This window comes from Pecten maximus, chromosome 2 (assembly GCF_902652985.1).
Source record: "Pecten maximus chromosome 2, xPecMax1.1, whole genome shotgun sequence".
Lineage (NCBI taxonomy): Eukaryota > Metazoa > Mollusca > Bivalvia > Pectinida > Pectinidae > Pecten > Pecten maximus.
Genome location: NC_047016.1, coordinates 9,401,575 through 9,418,974, shown reverse-complemented (window position 1 = coordinate 9,418,974; position 17,400 = coordinate 9,401,575). Strand labels below are relative to the sequence as shown.

General features: G+C 37.3%; 1 protein-coding gene and 1 long non-coding RNA gene across 17 annotated transcripts in view; one reads left to right on the top strand and one right to left on the bottom strand.

Annotated features, from left to right (window-relative positions):
* LOC117316602 (disabled homolog 2-interacting protein-like) overlaps positions 1–17,400 on the bottom strand; it is a 272,191-nt gene that overhangs the window by 46,557 nt on the left and 208,234 nt on the right. For 9 of the 15 annotated variants that reach the window (XM_033871308.1, XM_033871268.1, XM_033871286.1 and 6 more), the window contains 2 exons: positions 13,470–13,586; positions 4,369–4,413 (listed from right to left, as the gene is read on the bottom strand). The exons of 1 other annotated variant lie outside the window; for it this stretch is intronic. In XM_033871308.1, the coding sequence (XP_033727199.1) occupies positions 4,369–4,413; positions 13,470–13,586 (162 nt within the window). Of the gene's footprint in view, positions 1–4,368; positions 4,414–13,469; positions 13,587–13,957; positions 14,154–16,177; positions 16,199–17,400 lie in introns of those variants that run through there. 5 more of the 15 variants (XM_033871278.1, XM_033871382.1, XM_033871367.1 and 2 more) reach the window with 4 other exon arrangements.
* On the top strand, positions 7,076–8,157 carry LOC117316685. Of its 2 annotated transcripts, XR_004529970.1 has the most exons (4): positions 7,076–7,322; positions 7,576–7,734; positions 7,784–7,889; positions 8,045–8,157. It is a non-coding gene; the product is annotated as an uncharacterized LOC117316685 (long non-coding RNA). The 2 variants fall into 2 exon arrangements; XR_004529969.1 differs by having other exon boundaries at positions 7,576–7,889.

The following is a 17,400-nucleotide window of genomic DNA, read 5'->3' as shown; positions in this document are numbered from 1 at the left end:
TATAAGTCCCAACACTAGATTTGATATATAGTCTATACTTGATATCACATAGTCGCTGTAGACTATATATTTCCCCCTAACCTATACAGTATCACCTTGTCTATGTAGCCTATATATTTCCCCCTAACCTATACACAGTACCACCTTGTCTATGTAACCTATATATTCCATTCCCCCTATAACCTATACAGTATCACCTTGTCTATGTAGCCTATATATTTCCCCCTAACCTATAAACAGTATCACCTTGTCTATGTAGCCTATATATTCCCCCTATAACCTATACACAGCATCACCTTGTCTATGTAGCCTATATATTCCCCCTATAACCTATACACAGTATCACCTTGTCTATGTAACCTATATATTCCCCCTATAACCTATACACTGTATCACCTTGTCTATGTAGCCTATATATTCCCCCTATAACCTATACAGTATCACCTTGTCTATGTAGCCTATATACTCCCCCTGTAACCTATACACAGTATCACCTTGTCTATGTAGCCTATATATTCCCCCTATAACCTATACACAGTATCACCTTGTTTATGTAGCCTATATATTCCCCCTATAACCTATACAGTATCACCTTGTCTATGTAGCCTATATATTCCCCCCTATAACCTATACACAGTATCACCTTGTCTATGTAGCCTATATATTCCCCCCTAACCTATACAGTATCACCCTGTCTATGTAACCTATATATTCCCCCTATAACCTATACACAGTATCACCTTGTCTATGTAACCTATATATCCCCCCTAACCTATACAGTATCACCCTGTCTATGTAACCTATATATCCCCCCTATAACCTATACACAGTATCATCTTGTCTATGAAGCCTATGTATTCCCCCTATAACCTATACACAGTATCACCTTGTCTATGTAACCTATATATTCCCCCTATAACCTATACACAGTATCACCTTGTCTATGTAACCTATATATTCCCCCTATAACCTATACACAGTATCATCTTGTCTATGAAGCCTATGTATTCCCCCTATAACCTATACAGTATCACCTTGTCTATGTAGCCTATATATTCCCCCTATAACCTATACACAGTATCACCTTGTCTATGTAGCCTATATATTCCCCCTATAACCTATACACAGTATCACCTTGTCTATGTAGCCTATATATTCCCCCTATAACCTATACACAGTATCACCTTGTATATGTAGCCTATATATTCCCCCTATAACCTATACACAGTATCACCTTGTCTATGTAGACTATATATTCCCCCTATAACCTATACACAGTATCACCTTGTCTATGTAGCCTATATATTCCCCCTATAACCTATACAGTATCACCTTGTCTATGTAACCTATATATATTCCCCCTATAACCTATACACAGTATCACCTTGTCTATGTAGCCTATATATTCCCCCTATAACCTATACACAGTATCACCTTGTCTATGTAACCTATATATTTCCCCTATAACCTATACACAGTATCACCTTGTCTATGTAGCCTATATATTCCCCCTATAACCTATACACAGTATCACCTTGTCTATGTAACCTATATATTCCCCCTATAACCTATACACAGTATCACCTTGTCTATGTAGCCTATATATTCCCCCTATAACCTATACACAGTATCACCTTGTCTATGTAACCTATATATTCCCCCTATAACCTATACACAGTATCACCTTGTCTATGTAACCTATATATTCCCCCTAACCTATACAGTATCACCCTGTCTATGTAGCCTATATATTCCCCCTATAACCTATACACAGTATCACCTTGTCTATGTAGCCTATATATTCCCCCTATAACCTATACACAGTATCATCTTGTCTATGTAACCTAAACATCTTGTAGTAACACTATATATAACCCATCATCTCCAAAACTGAATATTGATGCTCACCTGTTCATAGAAATTGTGCCATAATCCTCTGACACATGCATACATGTTCACTGTACATATAACACCTGATACCAACAACTCAATCGTAGGTTATGTATAGAATCCTACAGCATCAGAGAGACTTCAATGAATGCAGTGTGAAGTAACTTATCCAACATCTGGTGCTCTCTGCTATGCAAACTAGTGATCCCAACCACAGATATCTCCCCCGAAAGTATAATGAGGATCATTTGTGTATGTTGAAAAAGTCTTTGTGATAAAAAAAAAATCTGTAGATAGGGGAATTTGAGACAATAAATATCAAAATACATTATTCATTTAAAATATATTCATAAAAGGAAAAATAGGCTCATTAAATATGAAAAAAGCAAATATAATTTCATCATTTTCAAAGTATGTCGCATACACCTACAAATAAAGATTTCCAAGTGAATTTTACCAGTAAAATGAGCAAATTTACACAGACGTTACCAATTGACTGCAAAATGCAGAAAACTAAGTATGACTCATGCTGGCGTTTATTGAATTTTGACAAGCAGGCACAAAATAGTTGGTTGTCATGATAGGTTGTCATTAATTATGCAACATTCAGGTAAATGATGTAAGTTTATCACGTATAATAGGGAACCATTAGCCTGCTAAAACACTTACAGAATACCTACTACGCATGATCATCCAAGATCAGCGTTATTCACGATAAACTTTATCCAAGATCAGCATCATTCATGATCCACTTCATCCAAGATCAACATTATTCACAATCAACATTATTCCAGATCATCATTATTCATGATCAACTTTATATTATTCCAGATCAACATTATTCACAATCAACATTATCCAAAGTAAATACTCGCAGAAACAAGAGACACTAATTCAATAAAACATCGCTGAATTATTTATGCAAGAAAACACAGATTAAAAACATAAGCCAGGATTCAGGAAACTCTGAAAACATAATTTTATTTCCCATAATTCTTTCTACAAGAAGTAGACATTATTTTGTTTCCCATAATTCTTTCTACAAGAAGTAGACATAATTTTATTTCCCATAATTCTTTCTACAAGAAGTAGACATTATTTTGTTTCCCATAATTCTTTCTACCAAGAAGTAGACATAACTTTAGTTGCATGTATGCTCTGTACTGACAGTATATGTCACTTTATCTTAGCTCAGTATTAAGAAAACATAATTTTGCTGCAAACGAATCCCATTAAAACATTGTTTGGTAAAAACATTGAAATTCTGGCAACTTCTCAACACTGAATTATGGGTAATATGTTGATAGCCCTGAAGGCCATCTACATGGCAGAAAATATTGGTCTGTTGGCTCACAGACAGATGTGGCAAAAACATGTCAAAAACATCATTGAAAATTATACAATAAACACTAATAAAAGCAATGACTAGCCTACAAATAATGTGATTCTCATGCATAGCGATGGAAGTCATCAGCAACATGCAACAAGGATGAGGATGTAACTGTGAGGTGAGCAGTCTAGCAGCTAGATGAACAATGGAGAAACTATAACAAATTCCATTCAAATTTGGTGAACATTAGTAGTTTACACAGAAAACCTCCATTCTACAGAGCTGAATGCCTACACACTATTATTACCACTGAGGACACAAACATTAGACATGTACCTTTTACACGATAAAGGCTAAGTTTATAGATGTCACAGACTGTGTCTATTGAATTATCTATATTTGTACACTTTCAATCTTGGTCTGAAAAATGGCTGTATTGTTTGAGTGGGCTGTTGAAGGTTTCACCAGTTTGACCCCACCACAGGCCCAACAGGAAGCTGCTTTTTAAAGATAACACAATGTAATACACAGTATCAAATTATCCCTATCAAGTAAGAAAAGTATCACTTTTCTAAGGTTAAATCTACCGAGCTGTTCAGCACTATAAAATACTGGGTCATGATACCACAACACAGAACATACAATAAATACGGTCACCTAAGTATGGCAATAAGCAATTACACGACATGTCTGCTGCACTAGGACAACAAGACAACAGGACACTTCTACCACTTGTCTGACTGGGGGAGGGGTTAGTAGAGGGCCTACATAGGGAAATACCAGGGGAGCAGTCTGTAATTCATTTTACAAAGGAGAGGCACTTTAGAAAGAAAATTTACCAGGATGTAAATAATTGATAAACTTCCTCAATAACACTTCTGCTGCAATGTACATCTGGTACGGAAAGTTTGGCATTGTTTATACAGAAGCATATGTTACATGCAAGAGAGAACCTACTAGCAGTAGTATAGAACTGATCAAGGTTTATATACCATGGAGTTTTACATAAAGAACAGGACCATTTCTGAAAAAAGTGCATTGCGTGTTTACATAGTGATGCATCAGAAGGTCTAGGCGACAGAGGCAGGGTCTATCTGACACAAGGATAGGCAGTATTCTAGGAAAAGTTTGAGACAAGTATTGCGTACCAGGTGTGGATGTTGTCCGCATTGAGAACCGCACAGTCACAAGGGCTACAGGGCAAAAAATAGGTTTATGTGATGAAAGGATGTTGTTGAAGCAGGATAATGATATATGTACCCTTCACTGACCTTTAACCTTGATGGTATAATATTTACAAACTCTAACTATAACCAAAATATTATTATTAATCCCTCCAGCTTACATTTTACCTGAAAGCCAACTGGAATCATGGATTTCTCTCAAAAATGGTAAATGTAACTTCGTTTGGTGTAAATGTGGATTGAGGAGACTAGTGAAATAAACATGGGGAAAACTCTGAGATAAATTTGATATATCCAAAATATAACTGTCTGCTGATAATGAGTTGCTCTTTACACATGAAAAGGTTTGTGAATTGTTTAGATAAATGTATGTAAATTATTACTGCTTCTTTATAAAGGAAGTAAAAATCTGTATGTACATTAGGACTAGTAAGATCAACCTTATTGTAAAACATCAAATACAATAGATCTTCAACAATAGACTTCTAACAAAGGAAAAACATCATCAGACACAAGTTAGCACATAAGAACAATAATTGAATGAACGGCTGAATCAAACAAATGCACAGTTTGTAAAATATTGTTTGGTAAGACAAAGAACGCCTTTTGTAATTCATAAAATATGTGAAAGTAATTTAGCCTCGGTCAATGTGGACCAATTGAGACGCTGGCTTAAATCACCACAGATGAGAACTATTAGCCTGTGATTTGTTCCTCTGAAGATTTCTCTAAGTGGCTTGTGGCATTCTTAGGGAGATAAGATGTAACATGTTAAAGGTCTACATTGAAGGGGTAATAAGTACCGTGATGCCAAGGTAGACAGTTATAATTGTTCTGTATTAGGGAGGTGTGTTGTGGGGAGTTTGTACAGAACTTCTACATTGATGGCAGTTAACATACCAGCTACACCTGTGGTATATATAATACATGTACTAGTGTTTCTGATAAACTCTTTAATATTGTAACATAACCATTTGCATTCATGCATAACTCCATATATTTCATTACTTTAATTACATGTGGTACACAGCTCAGTCAATAATATTTCACAGCTGTATGTACATATCTTTTTTAAACATTCTTTAATTGTGATCTTCAATATAAGTATAAAGGTCATTTATATCTCCATGCTATATACTACATCATAATGGTTATATTTGCATACCCAATTAAATACACTTCAGACATAGAATGCAGGATCAGAGATATTTGTTTAAGGATCAAATATGTTCACTTCTTTATTCCTCCAACAGAGGAGAGTTTGAAGAATTAAAATATATTGAAGAATTACAAAGAAATTTAGAATCATCCTAAATGACTATATTGGCTATATTGATGATAAATATATAAGACAGAACTTAATTAATTATAAAATACAGGCTGTGATGCTAGGTATAAACAGATACATTATAATCAGATACAGTATCAGGAACATACAAATCTACATTGCTCGGGTTTCATGGTAGAGGTATAAAGGGAATGTGACACTGGTCACCAAAACATCCATTACTTTAGCTGTAAGACCATATTATACTTGCAGAAGGGTTGGTAAATGCCAGTTTCAATGTAAAATGAGTGATGTTATCTTCCTGGACTTTTTGTTTGATAATGAACAGCATCCATCTTGTTCAGTATATCATTCAGTATGTCCAGTGCTGTACATAATACCCTAGTCAAATACTTTAATTTTGAAAGATCACTTTAAAAAAAAAGTTATATTCTACCAGCTAGCTAGATTTGAGCAAGGGGAGATAAATCTGTAAGACTGCCAAGTAGGTTCCTGCCAGACATGAGTACTGTTGTTGTGTATACCCTGAGTTAGGAGATGGCAGAAGGTCTTGGTTACCAGGATAATGGAGCGTGAGAAACACCAGAGAAATGCTTCACTCCATCTGTCCATTCCTAAGATATGATACAAATCAATGATAAAGGAAAAATAAAACACAGGTGGACCTTTTCATGAATAAAATAAACTGGTCTACCTTTCGAATGACCTTGACCTTTGACCTATTGGTTCTCTGAGACTTAGAACACCTGGTTCCATGGTAAATCCTTTTGGTGTAGAGTAGTATATTATGAGGTATGGGTTCTGTATGTACAGAACTAAACCTATGGAGTATAAATGAGGAGTAGCACAATTAATGTATACATTAAATCCTGAAGTGTAATTTGATTCGGAGATACCAGAAACATCTCGCAATTTCTCTGTATAGGTCGAGGTCAAAGGTTATATAATTACTGGTTAAGGTTTGTATAGACATTATATTGTCTATATAGGTGTGGGTTGGTTACAGGTTAAGGGAAGGTTTGTATAGGCATTATATTGTCTGGTGTGGGTTGGTTACAGGTTAAGGGAAGGTTTGTATAGACATTATATTGTCTGGTGTGGGTTGGTTACAGGTTAAGGGAAGGTTTGTATAGACATTACATTGTCTGGTGTGGGTTGATTACAGGTTAAGGGAAGGTTTGTATAGACATTATATTGTCTGGTGTGGGTTGGCTACAGGTTAAGGGAAGGTTTGTATAGACATTATATTGTCTGGTGTGGGTTGGTTACAGGTTAAGGAAAGGTTTGTACAGACATCATATTGTCTGGTGTGGGTTGGTTACTGGTTAAGGGAAGGTTTGTATAGACATTATATTGTCTGGTGTGGATTGGTTACTGGTTAAGGGAAGGTTTGTATAGACATTATATTGTCTGGTGTGGGTTACAGGTTAAGGGAAGGTTTGTATAGACATTATATTGTCTGGTGTGGGTTACAGGTTAAGGGAAGGTTTGTATAGACATTATATTGTCTGGTGTGGGTTACAGGTTAAGGGAAGGTTTGTATAGACATTATATTGTCTGGTGTGGGTTGGTTACAGGTTAAGGGAAGGTTTGTATAGACATTATATTGTCTGGTGTGGGTTGGTTACAGGTTAAGGGAAGGTTTGTATAGACGTTATATTGTCTGGTGTGTGTTACAGGTTAAGGGAAGGTTTGTATAGACATTATATTGTCTGGTGTGGGTTACAGGTTAAGGGAAGGTTTGTACAGACATTATATTGTCTGGTGTGGGTTGATTACAGGTTAAGGGAAGGTTTGTACAGACATTATATTGTCTGGTGTGGGTTACAGGTTAAGGGAAGGTTTGTATAGACATTATATTGTCTGGTTCGGGTTGGTTACAGGTTAAGGGAAGGTTTGTATAGACATTATATTGTCTGGTGTGGGTTGGTTACAGGTTAAGGGAAGGTTTGTATAGACATTATATTGTCTGGTGTGGGTTGGTTACAGGTTAAGGGAAGGTTTGTACAGACATTATATTGTCTGGTGTGGGTTGATTACAGGTTAAGGGAAGGTTTGTACAGACATTATATTGTCTGGTGTGGGTTACAGGTTAAGGGAAGGTTTGTATAGACATTATATTGTCTGGTGTGGGTTGGTTACAGGTTAAGGGAAGGTTTGTATAGACATTATATTGTCTGGTGTGGGTTGGTTACAGGTTAAGCGAAAGTTTGTATAGACATTATATTGTCTGGTGTGGGTTGGTTACAGGTTAAGGGAAGGTTTGTACAGACATTATATTGTCTGGTGTGGGTTGGTTACAGGTTAAGGGAAGGTTTGTATAGACATTATATTGTCTGGTGTGGGTTACAGGTTAAGGGAAGGTTTGTATAGACATTATATTGTCTGGTGTGGGTTGGTTACAGGTTAAGGGAAGGTTTGTATAGACATTATATTGTCTGGTGTAGGTTACAGGTTAAGGGAAGGTTTGTATAGACATTATATTGTCTGGTGTGGGTTGGTTACAGGTTTAGGGAAGGTTTGTACAGATGTTATATTGTCTGTATAGGTTTAGGTTGGTTTGATGCTGCTATGGTAACTGAACTTATACAGACTACAGAACACTTGATACACAGATGTGAGGGTTGATGAGAGAGATCTGTGATCTGCCATAATGAGGAGTTATTTGGCCACTAATGATAAGGTCATACATTGATGTTAAATCACACCAAATATGGTAATGATCCCCTATAATACAGACAAACTGAATCCTGTCCTATTGAAAGTCTCACAGTCACGATCTATGCCCTCTGATCAATCATGATCTACATGTTGTTGGTTTTTTTTAAACCTTTCCCCCTATGAACCAGTGCAATAAAAAGGCTTTCTCTGTTTCAATCCTGATCTAAAGCTATTTGGTGTGGAGATGTGAGATACTCAGACCAGGCCTAGATAAAGCCTGTAGTATCACAGCTAAGCTTGACACCCATTAGTGGTCATTATTGGAGATTGTGATGGCACAGATTACAGTAATGATGATTGGTGGTGTAGGTATTACCTAGCTATCACCGGTACAGGTGTATTCTGGATAAAGGTACAACATGTCAGGTACATATTGTATCTTTAACAAGAGATCCCAGAGGGATCTTGGCACCCACCATTGAATGATCTTGATAGGTTCCATGTCAGATTGATCTTCTCTCTATTTTTCCCTTCCTCTTACTAATCTGTGTTAATTGAGAAACATCCCTCCAGTACTTTTCAAACAAGGGGAACCTATATATGAAATTTGAGATTTAGCGATAATGACTGTCTGTTGGCCATTTTGTTTTCTGATTGGTCCCAAAATGCTATACGAGGGACCAAGGGGAACCTACATATGAAATTTGAGAAAGATTCTTTAGTACCTTCTGTAATATTGCGATAACAAACTTCAATTGTCAAATTCCAAGATGGCTGCCTGTCGGCCATGTTGTTTTCAGAATGGTTCCAAAATTCAATATGCATAACTAGGGACCAAGGGGAACATGCATATGAAATTTGAGAAAGATCCCTTCAGTACGTTCTGAGAAATAGCGATAACAAACTTCAATTGTCAAAATCCAAGATGGCTGCCTGTCGGCCATGTTGTTTTCCGATTGGTCTCAAAATGCAATATGCATAATTAGGCACCAAGAAGAACCTACATATGAAATTTGAGAAAGATCCCTTCAGTACTTTCTGAGAAATAGCGATAACAAACTTCAATTGTCAAAATCCAAGATGGCTGCCTGTCGGCCATGTTGTTTTCAGAATGGTTCCAAAATGCAATATGCATAACTAGGTACTAAGGGGAACATACATATGAAATTTGAGAAAGATCCCTTAAGTACTTTCTGAGAAATACTGATAACAAGAATTGTTTACGAACGGAGGGACAGACTGACGGACTGACGACGGACCACGGTTGCGATTTGAATAGCCCCCCATCTGATGATGGTGGGCTAAAAACATAGGGTTGAAATTTTTATAAAAAGTTTCCCAAAATAATGCTAAATTGACACTTTTGGAGGGCACTATCTATACAAGAGATCCCAGAGGGATCTTGGCGCCCACCATTGAATGATCTTTATAGGTTCCATGTCAGATTGATCTTTTCTCTACTTTTCCCTTCCTTTAAGTCTTACTAATCTGTGTAAATTCAGAAACAGCCCTCTAGTACTTTTCAAACAAGGGAAACCTATATATAACATTTAAGATTTAGCGATAATGGCTGTCTGTCGGCCATGTTGTTTTCGGATTGGTCCCAAAATGCAACACCAGGGACCAAGGGGAACCTACATATGAAATTTGTGAAAGATCCCTTCAGTACCTTCTGTAAAATAGCGATAACAAACTTCAATTGTCAAAATACAAGATGGCTGCCTGTCGGCCATGTTATTTTCCGTTTGGTCTCAAAATGCAATATGCATAACTAGGCACCAAGGGGAACCTATATATGAAATTTGAGAAAGATCTCTTCAGTACATTCTGGGAAATAGCGATAACAAACTTCAATTGTCAAAATCCAAGATGGCTGCCTGTCGGCCATGTTGTTTTCCAATAGGTCTCAAAATGCTTTATGCATAACTAGGCACCAAGGGAAACATACATATGAAATTTGAGAAAGATCTCTTCAGTACATTCTGAAAAATAGCGATAACAAACTTCAATTGTCAAAATCCAAGATGGCTGCCTGTCGGCCATGTTGTTTTCCGATTGGTCTCAAAATGCAACATGCATAACTTGGTACCAAGGGGAACCTACATATGAAATTTGAGAAAGATCCTTTCAGTACTTTCTGAGAAATAGCAATAACAAACTTCAATTGTCAAAATCCAAGATGGCTGCCTGTCGGCCATGTTGTTTTCCGATTGGTCCAAAAAAGCAATATGCATAACTAGGCACCAAGGGGATGCTACATACGAAATGTGAGAAAGATCTCGTCAGTGCATTCTGAGAAATAGCGATAACAAACTTCAATTGTCAAAATCCAAGATGGCTGCCTGTCGGCCATGTTGTTTTTTGATTGGTCTCAAAATGCAATATGCATAACTTGGTACCAAGGGGAACCTACATATGAAATTTGAGAAAGATCCCTTCAGTACTTTCTGAGAAATAGCAATTACAAACTTCAATTGTCAAAATCCAAGATGGCTGCCTGTCGGCCATGTTGTTTTCCGATTGGTCCCAAAATGCAATATGCATAACTAGGCACCAAGGGGATGCTACATATGAAATGTGAGAAAGATCTCGTCAGTGCATTCTGAGAAATAGCGATAACAAACTTCAATTGTCAAAATCCAAGATGGCTGCCTGTCGGCCAGGTTCTTTTTTTGATTGGTCTCAAAATGCAATATGCATAACTTGGTACCAAGGGGAACCTACATATGAAATTTGAGAAAGATCCCTTCAGTACTTTCTGAGAAATAGCGATAACAAACTTCAATTGTCAAAATCCAAGATGGCTGCCTGTCGGCCATGTTGTTTTCCGATAGGTCTCAAAATGCGATATGCATAACTAGGTACCAAGGGGAACCTACATATGAAATTTGAGAAAGATCCCTTCCGCACTTTCTGAGAAATAGCGATAACAAGAATTGTTTACGGACGGACGGACGGACGGACGGAGGGACGGACGGACGGACGGACGGACGACGGACCACAGACGCAGGGCGATTTGAATAGCCCACCATCTGATGATGGTGGGCTAAAAAACTGATGAAACTGATAAAAAGGTTGTAATGTGTTTTCTATGACTTTTTGGATTACCAAGAGAGAGTGATCAGGTAATGGGGAAAGCTGTGGGCTGGAGGGTCAGGGAGGTAGTAGATGTAGTTATTAATGATCTAGAGGGAGTTTATAGTTTATATAGCTAGTGATGATCTGGAGGGTGTTTATGTAGTTAGTGGTGATCTGGAGGGTGTTTATGTAGTTAGTGATGAACTGGAGGGGGTTTATGTAGCTAGTGATGATCTGGAGGGGGTTTATGTAGTTAGTGATGATATGGAGGGGGTTTATGTAGTGAGTGATGATATGGAGGGGGTTTATGTAGCTAGTGATGACCTGGGGGGGGGGGGGGGGGGGGGGTATGTAGTTAGTGATGATATTGAGGGGGTTTATGTAGTTAGTGATGGTATGGAGAGGGTTTATGTAGTTAGTGATGATATGGAGGGGGTTTTTGTAGTTAGTGATATAACTGGAGGGGGTTTATGTAGTTAGTGATGATATGGAGGGGTTTTATGTAGTTAGTGATGGTCTGGAGGGAGTTTATGTAGTTAGTGATGATATGGAGGGGTTTATGTAGTTAGTGATGATATGGAGGGGGTTTATGTAGTTAGTGATATAACTGGAGGGGGTTTATGTAGTTAGTGATGATATGGAGGGGGTTTATGTAGTTAGTGATGAACTGGAGGGGGTTTATGTAGTTAGTAATGATATGGAGGGGGTTTATGTAGTTAGTGATGATATGGATGGGGTTTATGTAGTCAGTGATGATATGGAGAGGGTTTATGTAGTTAGTGATGATCTGGAGGGGGTTTATGTAGTTAGTGATGATATGGAGGGGGTTTATGTAGTTAGTGATATCTGGAGGAGGTTTATGTAGTCATTGATGATATGGAGGGGGTTTATGTAGTTAGTGATGATATGGAGGGGGTTTATGTAGTTAGTGATGATCTGGAGTGGGTTTATGTAGTTAGTGATGATCTAGAGGGAGTTCATGTAGTAAGTGGTGATATGGAGGGGGTTTATGTAGCTAGTGATGATCTGGAGAGGGTTTATGTAGTTAGTAATGATATGGAGGGGGTTTATGTAGTTAGTGATGATATGGAGGGGGTTTATGTAGTTAGTGATGATATGGAGGAGGTTTATGTAGTAAGTGATGATATAGAGGGGGTTTATGTAGTTAATGATGATATGGAGGGTTTTATGTAGTCAGTGATGATATGGAGAGGGTTTATGTAGTTAGTGATGATATGGAGGGGGTTGATGTAGTCAGTGATGATATGGAGAGGGTTTATGTAGTTAGTGATGATATGAAGGGGGTTTATGTAGTTAGTGATGATCTGGAGGGGTTTATGTAGTTAGTGATGATATGGAGGGGGTTTATGTAGTTGATGACGATCCAGAGGGAGGAGTTTATTAGGTGAACCAGTCAGGTTTATATTCCAATAATAAATTGCTTTCCATGGGAAGATGACAGTCACTGGGGATGCTGAGCTAAAGTTTATGGAGCCTGTGATATCAGTGTAAAACAGTTCTCCCTTTAAAGCTCAGGCCAATGTGCTGTATCAGGTGGCTTTTAAAGGCACTCTGTGATTTTCAGTTTTATTGTTTTATAACATAGTAATATGGAATATATTAGCAATCAAACATGATATTTAAGACATTCATTATTTGTGGTTCCCTACAGTCAATGTTACACCATTAAATCAAACTCGAGAGCTAACTGGTAGGTGGCGGTCAAATCTTAGCTTATTTGAGCGACAATTTGAAGAATGAAATATTTATTAGTGAGCAGACAGTGGAAATTTTCAATGTTTTCCAGCATAGCTTCAGATTGTGCAAATGAAATGTAATATTGAGATGTTGAAGGTTAAAATGATGCTTGATGGAGATGTTCAGAACGCAATGGTCATGCAGAAGTCACTACACACCACACAATGTCCAAACACTACCATGAAATTGGTGAATCCAAGACAAAAAATCAGAACAAATTGCAAAACCAAAAGAAAAGCAAGCAAATCAAGTGCAACAAAATCCAGGGATAACTACTCACAAGCTATGATGGTTTTGTGGCGCAGGTGTTTCAAATGGAGGCTGCTGACGATTACGCTTTCTGGTAAGACGTCCCAAGCTCATTGTCCTTTTCAAGGAACCCACAATTGAACCGTTGCTAAATTGAGATAAAAACACAACAAAAATGAAGGAAAAATACTAAAAAGCAGCGAAAATATAAATAAAAAGACCATTCAGCCCGTAAGTAAGCACACACTTTTAGAGTGGTTGCCATGACAACAAAGATGATGTAAGTTGATGAAGGCTAAAAAACATCTAAGCAAAATAATCAAGCATTCCAACATGTTTACTATTGTTAACACTTGTTCCTGCTCACACCTGAAAGTATCACCTGTAATAAATCTGTTTTTTTTTTTACATATTTAGTTTTTAAAATTCTGATCCATCGGCAATGAATCTAAGTTGTGATGTTCCTACCCTATCAGGTAATCACGATGTTGTTGGTATACTGTAGAAGATTAAACCTACCCAGACATGATACTGGAGTGTATAGACACCGTATCTAGTGAGAAGCTGCCATGTCGTCAGGCAAACCGGTGACAATACCCTGGCAGCTCTCAACCCTATCATACACAGGATAACCCCCCCTTACCCGCATCCCGTCCATGGTAGGACAGTCCAAACAATGTACATGTACAAGTGTTTTTCATCTACATAGCAAGGTTTCAATTTTCTTCATCATGTAACAGTCTTAAAAAGATTGTTCAGTCAAACAATATCTTTGTCAGGTGATCTACATTTGGTATCATATAAAACTTCAGTCAAATAAAATAATTGACAGGTGATCTTAGTTTGGTATCAAATATAACTTCAGTCAAAAAAAGTAATTGTTAGGTGATCTATGTTTGGTATGAACTAAAATCTCCACCAAAGAAACAAAACCAATAGGATTCTAATAGGCGACCTCAAGACATCACTAAATCTTATTTTTGGTCATTAGAAAATCCTAATTCAAACTCAAATAAATCCTAATTCAAACTCAAATAATGTCCTTGACCTATATCTCGAGTCAATGACCTTGACCCATATCTGGAGTCAAAGAAAGTGACACTTGTGTGACATCTTTCTGGATCTTTTTGTTGATCACAACATCTACTTGGAAAGAGATATAGTTTACTGATAAATAAACACGTTTTAAATGTGCTTGGCCTCAAATACTGATGTTGTGTATCATCAGTAGTAGATACAAGTGTCTGTACCAGTCACATAGGGGCGGCATGTATACCACATTGTTAAAAACACTTGTCACACATATCAACTACATGTGTAAAACAACCCAGCCACCAAATATGCTTTTCAACATAAAGACATTTTAAGTATGGTGTAAGTGACTTTGCCTTACAAGCTCACCCTCGATCGTATCATTTCACATTTAAAACTCCCAAACAGAAATCGCAAACAAGTACTGAAACAAGTTTTCTTCATTGATTAAAAAATCAGCTACATTTATCCACGTCAATGTCACCATTTTGAAGGTCAAACAAGAGTGACTTTGAAATTTTAGCCTTTGGTGTTAATTCCCATGATGGATGTTGAACTGCTGACGACCCCATCAAAGGGCCCTAGCAACACAAGGTTAAGGGTCAAACACACAAACACTAACATAGTAACACTAGCTGACCCTAACACCAGAAACCAGATATTGGACTTAAAATTCTACATGGGGATGGGGGGAGGGGGTGGGGGGATAGGGGGTGGGGGGAAGGTAGGGGTGGAGTAGAGTGTGGATACGTAAATGATGGGTACAAGCTAAAAACCAAAAGTACAGAAAGAAAGACGGGTATGTGCCTCAGGTAACACTGAATTGCTCCATAACAAGAGTGAAACAGCTTATCTGCCAGCTCGCGTGAAACACATCAGAACTTCATCAACCCTGCTGTTACTTCAACATCGCCATGCTCCCACTAATTTAAAATAATTTCAAAACCCCATCGCAAAGTGAAATGGAATGACATTTTTAACTTTTTAAAATGTTTCAATAGGATTGATAATGTTATTAACGCAGTAAGTCTGATCCATCTAATTCACATCCCACTTCAACCTGCTGGGGTCTGTGATATTTCAGATATGTCAAAACTTGTTTTTTTTTACAGGCAACATGTGTACAACTGTCTAAACACATTCCCCAACCATTACTTAACATCGCCAGCACTGGTCCACAGACACTCACGGGGATGTGGTACTGGGGTAAAGTCTACCAATAACCCCACGTCTACTAATAAACTAATAAACTCACTAATGTATATTGCAGATCAACAAGAAACAATTATTGATAGCAACTGCCCATAAACATGTCAAACTTTTTTTTTTTAATTTAACAAACATAAATAATAACAATTTTTTTAATTTGATCTAAAAGTGATTGTTTGGTTAATGAAATTACTTTTCAGAGATAATTTTACAATGGCATATTTCCAGTGAGCCTTTAATCCTATAGCCTCTCTATATATAGGCCTACTGTAGATATTTCAGTGATCATACACAACATTACCTCAATTACAGCCATATCCAACCCCTCTTAACCACTTTTTAAATCACTCACCTAAAATTACACATCTACTTATAAAGCTCTAAAAAAAAAACAAATGCTTTTAACCACCCATACTACTCCAACATATATTTGCATTGTAGATCTTATACACAGAGTGAATATTTACACCTCAATATGAAGTATGGTTGATGACCTACCTTTTTGTAAACAAGAGTAATGTAGGTAGCTGACATGTAACCTCAATCTGTCCAGTACAATAACTCCCTGTTAAAAACTTAAATCCATGTGGTCATCCGTTAAAAACTTAAATCCATGTGGTCATCCATTAAAAACTTTAATCCATGTGGTCATTCGATGAAGAGCACGAAATCTGTGCGAACACCTATACTATATACACTATACAGAGTCAGCAGTGGCCAGCTACTATATATCAACTGGTCTCCAACATCAAAAGGCGGGAGTACCAGCTGACAGACATACCTGTCCGGCCTGACAGGTGAGACATAGGTAAATAAAACACAACAATCTACACCAAGGTAAGACAAATGGAAGACCTGCAATGATTTGTCATTATCAGGTAACACACAGGTAAACACTTTGGTTTCCTTATCCTGGACTAACACAGATATGTACAGTGTATATAGAGATCTAAATATGACTATGTTGTATATCTTTAAATTTAGATCACTCTGCACACCTGAGATCAATATCTGATTAAAGCTGCTGTAACACACCTGCCTATATTTATATATATATACTTCAATCAACATAGTTTATTAAAGTCTCACCCTCGATCATTCATTTACGTAAATATTAATAAATAGAGTCCACTAAAAGACTGTCAATCTTCATACATTGTATAGCTGAGGCTATCTTTTAATACTTCTCAGAGATTTGTGATCTTCATATTTTAACATATTAATAAATCTGTATTAGGTTTATGTCTGCTGTGGAGAGGGTGTGGTACCCTAGAAGGGTCTGGGCCTGTGCCAGCTGCCCCTTTCATGTAAGAACAGATTGTTGGTCCTCCTTGGCCCCGGGTCAAGGCTCCCTTATCTCTGACCCTTTATCTACATGCTATAATTAATGCTGCAGCCCCTATCTATGTAGGTCAGCATCAGTACCCTTGGGCCATTGTTCCAGGTCTCATCACCATCTCTGATCTGTAACACCGCTAGATCTACTACAATACTGTTTTAGTTTCAAAATATTTGGGAATTAGGTTTCACTTTTCATTTCCTTTTAACATCCAGAATGATCAATGACAGAAAAGAAAAAAACAAGTGTTTTCAATACTTACTTATGAAACATGGGAAAAACAGGTTGGAATCTGAACATGTATTGACAATCACAGAACATATTTCTGATATATATATAAGGGTAATTAGTTTGCACTCCGTAACTCCTCCTGAGAGTACAA